The 6,123-nt window shown below is 46.8% G+C and overlaps 1 protein-coding gene across 1 annotated transcript in view; it reads right to left on the bottom strand.

Moving 5' to 3' along the window:
* T265_12929 (hypothetical protein) overlaps positions 1 to 5,099 on the bottom strand; it is a gene marked incomplete at both ends in the record, with an annotated part of 44,364 nt that extends 39,265 nt beyond the window's left edge. Inside the window, one exon of the mRNA XM_009166297.1 lies at positions 5,003 to 5,099. Within this exon, the coding sequence (XP_009164561.1) occupies positions 5,003 to 5,099 (97 nt within the window). The remainder of the gene's footprint in view (positions 1 to 5,002) is intronic.
* Positions 5,100 to 6,123: the final 1,024 nt, after the last annotated feature.

A 6,123-nucleotide genomic window follows, 5' to 3' on the forward strand; every position in this document is an offset into this window, starting at 1 on the left:
TCGCACTCCTATCAGCATGAATAAGAGATAAAGGGTGGAAACGGTAGGCCAGTAAAACAATCGGTCTTCATCTGGGCACCGAGCTGGACAACTACGTTCCCATCAGTCGAGGTGACATCTTCAGAGCGTCTTGAAGTGAATCGGTGTAGTTTTCTGGGTTACTTGCAGTGCGAGGATGTGGAAGGCATTGCAAATGGTGCAATGCACACACACACAAACACACAATTTCGGCTCACAACCACACACCGGTACTGTTGCCTCGATTACTGACAATCAAACTATCCGAGAAAATGCACCCTGGGAAAACAAAAACGGAAAGAGTAAAAATTCCACTCTCAACGGCTGAGAAAAGCGACTAGGAGGAATAGTACAGGTGTCTAGTCAACCTCAAGGAGAGGCACATGAACCATGTCCAAGAACGTGATGCGACTCAACGGCGCTATACATCTCATCCTCAGCATTCTCAGTTCTCTCTTGGGGCACTGCGTTCGATGATAAGAAGAGGAAACACAAGAGGGTACATGCCTGACTATGATGATACCTTGTATTTCTGTTTCCGGAAATCAACCTCACTAGGCTCACGGGATGAGCATCGGTGGAGATCGTGTGTGGATAGCAAAGCTAACGGGCTAGGTGTGTGCGCGACATTAGCCAACCCCCGGGAGTAGACCGTAAAGACTGAATTGTTCAACACACTGAAAACAACATGAGGATGTTTAAATTCACTATTTGAGATGTCGGCTTACAAAATTAAAGTGCTCTTGGATATAGCACCCAGCTAGAGTGAAAACAGCTCCCTAAAACTCGGCTTCTTCAATGGAAAACTACGATCGGACTGCAGGGATCCGGGAACGATAATGGCGGTTTAAACCTTATCCAACAACGACCTCTGATCCGAACCGGGGTTGACCATGCTGACTGAGAGAGCTGACTGGGTATCCACTGGCAGAAAGTTACCCAACAGGCTATGTCCATCCAACTTGCAACGAGGAAACACCATGTGCAAAAGGCGACGCGTTCCATCTGAGTTGATCTCAGCTCTTGCCGAGCGTAGATAATGCCGCGAACTTCTGAGGACTCTTTCGTCTGATACAGAAGACGAACGTCAGGAACCACACCTCCCGACAACCAACTCAGGAAGCGAGCCCATTCCAGATCTTGGACGAAAAACCGCGCTTTAGTCCAGTTCTCAGCTACACAGACCAGTCTTTCCGTCATCTGCACCGCGCTATCAACCACGACAATAGTCACTCAGATGAAAACTAACAAATTTCCAGGTGGACATGGTGTTTCTGCTGAAATCTATAATACATCACAGAGTTGCCGGACTCTTTTCGTAAAATGTTCCGCTCAATTTGGAAGTCAGAATTATTCTTACCGGACGGAGCACACTGATTTTGTTAGTACAGATCTAGTTCGATTGGTTGAATCGAGTGGCTACTGATGTTTGATCAGAAATCAGAAGAGGAACGGGCGAATAATGTGCTCTTCCCAGCACGGGTTGGTGTTATCGCACAGGGGGTCAGATAAAAGCATGGATCTGTCAGGGCGCACCCAGACACGGAAAAAGTACACGTACGGAAAAAGTACACGTGCAGAGGGACGCATCCCCAAGGTCACCATCGGTACGACACGTCCAGAAAGCAGGTGCGTTGGCGGAGCTCACCAAACATGGCTTGGCAACATACGACCAGCGTAGTGGGCCTGAGATTGTTCATGACCTGAACACCGCCATTGGGTGTAAGGAGCGAACAAGTGAACGACCATATTTGGCCATTTAGTCATCCCATATATTTACGCAGACGCTCTGTATGTTTTGTCCTGGCAATACAGCCGTGTCCCCAGTTCTCCGTCTTCTCCCTATCGCGTAGTCTGGCAGGCTCGGTGCAGGCGTAACCAATAGACGGCCGCCCACGATACAACAGGATCGCCATAATCAAATTTGATGTCGTTTGCCTGGGGCTTAACAGAGTTCACGGTGTTATGCGTTTGGAACCAGATTAGAACGAAATATGTAGAGACCTTGTTGCCTAACGTCGCGAAATCCATGAAGCCCATTCATACTAAAAAACCGTTCAGCTGTAGCCTAGCTGCCACGCCACCCGAAGGAAGCACGAGGGCTGGGATACTGCCAGGTTGCCCAAGCCTAGACAGAGGAAGTCGAGAGGCAGAGGTCGGGTTCGGACCACGGACCTTCCGGTCAGTAAATTCGCGCTCTAACCACCTGGGCCACCTCGCCGATAGATGACCGCCTTGTGTACGGAAGAAAGTACTGAATAAAAAGTACAATCCACCACAGTTAGCACACGAACACATCAGCTCAAAGCTACTCGTCTCCAAACTTAACACTCTGGATACTTCAACGGGACTGTTATTTTGATGCTCTAGGGTGATCTGAATCCGAAACGAGCCGGTTCGTAGTTGAGCTTTATTACACAGCTCGGCCACGATTGGCTGACGAGCGCTTAAACGAAGTATAGCGTCACTTCTGCTTCGATCACGCAGTTCGCTTCCTGTAGTGGACTGGCTCCGCGAGTGACTACTTCTCATATAGGACACCCATTCGACTTGTAGGAGGCAGACTACTTTGTATCATGTTGGTAGGAGACTCCGGATGCCTGATTCTAGATGTTGTCGAGAAATTGAAAACAGTCACCAACCATTCCACAGACGTCTAGTGGAATATAAGGTTGACGGAAACTCGGGGACTGCACCTACCTGATGAGCCCCAAGAAGGGCGAAACCGGTCGTAGGCTGTCAACGAATTCTCAGCAACCTTGTGAGTAGTGCATTACGAATGTACGTCCAATACTTGTTAAGAATTGTTGGTAGCGTGCAGACTTCGACTTTTATGGTCGAAATCGCAACCTTCGGAATGGGAGAACGCTCTACCGCTCAGAATTACAATTAACCAGTGTTCATGCAAAGAATTTCAGATGTGATAAGGCAAAGAGTAGCAGCACAAATTATTCCCAATCAGGCTAAAATAGCACGATCTGTTGGGCGCAAATATTTCAGTTTCGTCACAGCGGGAGAAAATCCTTTCCCACAAAAAAGACGATCAGGTTGCCGACGTGTCTAGTGTTGTCCAATGTTAATATGTTTCCCAATCGGCTGCACGCAGGAGAATATATTCGGTCGATGAGAAAGTGATGCGGGATTTCACACACTTATGCAATCAGAGCAAAAAAATCGTTCAGCTGTAACACCCTTTTGGTGCCTAGCTGCCATGCCACCCGAAGGAAGCACGAGGGCTGGGATACTGCCAGGTTGCCCAAGCCTAGACAGGGGACGTCGAGAGGCAGAGGTCGAACTACGGACCTTCCGGTCAATAAATTCGCGCTCTAATCACTTGGACCATCTCGCCCATGATAGAAAACAGTCATTTCCAGGGTCGTATAACGCAGTTACTTGCAGTGACGCCACCAAACTCCGTCAGCACACACCTTCACAAAGAATCATGTTCCCTGACCTAGACTACCGTCCCCTCTCCAAAGTCTAACCGGAGCCAACTTCAGGATACTTCGACAGACCAAACGGAGAGTTGAGCCGGACGGAAGCGGTATAGAATCTCCGCCTTGTGATTATACTAACCAGTTGAGGCATTATTGAAAATACCCACTTGGTACCTTTGTCCTTCAGAGGACTTTTTTGTGCTCTTCATTGGGTCCACCTGGTTGGGTCCTCGGTTGCTTGGATATGATTACAGATAAACGATTACAATGGTTTTTGGCCCATCCCTTCAGTTATCTTTCTTCGAGGCAAAGGGATCGCGCACTACATCGCGCCTAGCTGTATCCCATGTTCGCAGGGATCTCTCTTGAGGGATGACTGTCGAAGTAACACCGCTGGTACGACTGACAACGATGTATGAACAGTCAAACCTGAACGATATCATTTGTTAGTCATCAATGCACACCAAGCATCCACTACTGGTAGGCCCGTGGAGTTGAACTGAATGGTATTCACCCTCTATTGGAAACCAGCACTGACAAAGTCAAGACCAAAATAACATGTGAAAACTTTGCTTTCCAGGCATAATAAAACGGTAACTTTAACGAGAATTTCTTTCGGTCTTCTTTGAAGAGAACACTCCGCATGAAAGAATGCTTGAGTTATGCTGGTAACAATCAACGTGAAGAATATCGTCTGGATTGACCAAGAGACAACCTTTTGCCCAAGTGACCGGACAGACAAGACAACTCAAAGGCCTCCGATGGGGCAAGGGACACTGTTGGTAACCTGGATTGACAGAGTCAGACCACCACGCGCGGACCAAGAGTAAATTCTACCCTGGGATGGACTTTGCTCTTGTTCAAAACTTAAATTTCGTGTTCCGGATATCAGCGATGAACAGTCAAATGCATCCTCAAACATATAACGCCTCAATGAGTCTGTCCACTCACACAGGCCGCCCTAGTCAAACAGCCGATAGGAAAAATTAGCCAGCAGACAGCACATTTTGAGGGCCATGCGCACGTGACAAGAAGAGCAGCGTCTGTACTAATTCACCGAATCGGCTTGTACAGGATGGTTGAAGATTCGAAAAATCAGGAGCAGTGATGAGCGCTTTGACAGTGGCCGAGAAGACCCCCCCCCCTGGGGAAAATTACAGCGCATAGGTTTTGGTAACCGCCATGTGTGTTCCATCAAAAGGGCGATTTGCCATACAGTTCCGTCCATCAAATGCGCTTTGTATCGATACTCACAGAGTGTTGTTCGGAAAGGTTTCTCGGGATTTTTAGAATGAAATGAGTGTGAATGGAATACTGAAATGTGATAAGCAGCTAAAACGGACAAAATTTGGATTTACATCATTTAAAATCCCCTTTGAGGGGGTTTCAGAGGTGCCAAACAGTGGGTAGATGGTAAAAAAAACCCGCGAGCATTAGCATTGGAAAACTGTACCGACACTCAAAGTCAAAGTGTACTTACATAAAAAAAACCCGCGGGCATTAGCATTGGAAAAGTGTATCGACACTCTAAGTCAAAGTGTACTTACTTTCCAAGGTACCACCGAAGAGGATGCCCCCTCCGGGGTCTGGCGAATGAAGTAATACGCAAACATTTTCGTCACACAGATGGAAATCGGCGGCTACCAATTTGGTTTCGACTGAAATATGGTCATCGTTAAGGGGGATGCAACCCGCTTTACTTGATTTTGAGCAGTAAATAAAACGGCAAAAGGTAGACTTGCAATCATTGGTGCCAAAAACTTTGTTCTTGGATGACACAGTCGTAGTTGGATTGTGAAATAAACTGTACGGCATTGGCGCTTAACGAAAGACAAGATGGCTTGACTAGGTAGAAGTTGTTTTAGCTTCAAGCAAAGAGAAGCATGATAAGCTAAAGTGAAAGACCAAATTGAAAATCATCAATGTTTAAACAGTGCACGATCGGTTTTGGGAGTATACGAGCGACTGTTGAAGTACAGAGTATTTCAGCTGTGAGGCCGTGGCGTTATACCCATCTCACTTCTGATTGGCTAGTTTCATTTGGCGCCCAACGATGGTGAGCTGCAGCTATTGGTGAGGATTAGTCAGGACAACAAAACAAACGTAAACGACATCAAAAAGGATACGTTCTTCATTGCCAGCCAGTCTGGCAGACGACCGAGCGGCCTAAAATAATATAGGATGAGAACGGGGATACAAAGGAATCGGGTGAACCAACTGTTATCACGACAGGCAAGTTAAAAGAGACGGATGGCTGAAAATATGCTAGCAAGGTGGACGAGATAGAGTGAACGGCAAAAAAAAGCAGGTGATATTTTCGGTTCAATCGGCTAACATGATTTCCGACAGATGTGGTTGATCGCGTTGTCGAGCGCGTTTATGAGGGAAAGATTGGCGATATGGTTTTATTACACGGAGTTTGATACAAAGAAACTAATGGTAAAGAAAAGGCCCTTATAACACAAAATTTATGGTATCTGTGGGTCGAGGAGGGAGGTTAGACATCTACAGTTTTCATATTGTAGGCAAAAATGAACACAAGTGCACTCCGATACAGCTACTTTAGAACAGTGTCCGTTCTTGTACTGAAAAGTGAGCTCATTTCAGAGGCCTAGTACAGACTGCCAACCCACGGTCTCTCAAAGACGAGATGAGCATCTTTAAACCG

This window comes from Opisthorchis viverrini (genome assembly GCF_000715545.1).
Source record: "Opisthorchis viverrini unplaced genomic scaffold opera_v5_24, whole genome shotgun sequence".
NCBI classification, from domain to species: domain Eukaryota; kingdom Metazoa; phylum Platyhelminthes; class Trematoda; order Opisthorchiida; family Opisthorchiidae; genus Opisthorchis; species Opisthorchis viverrini.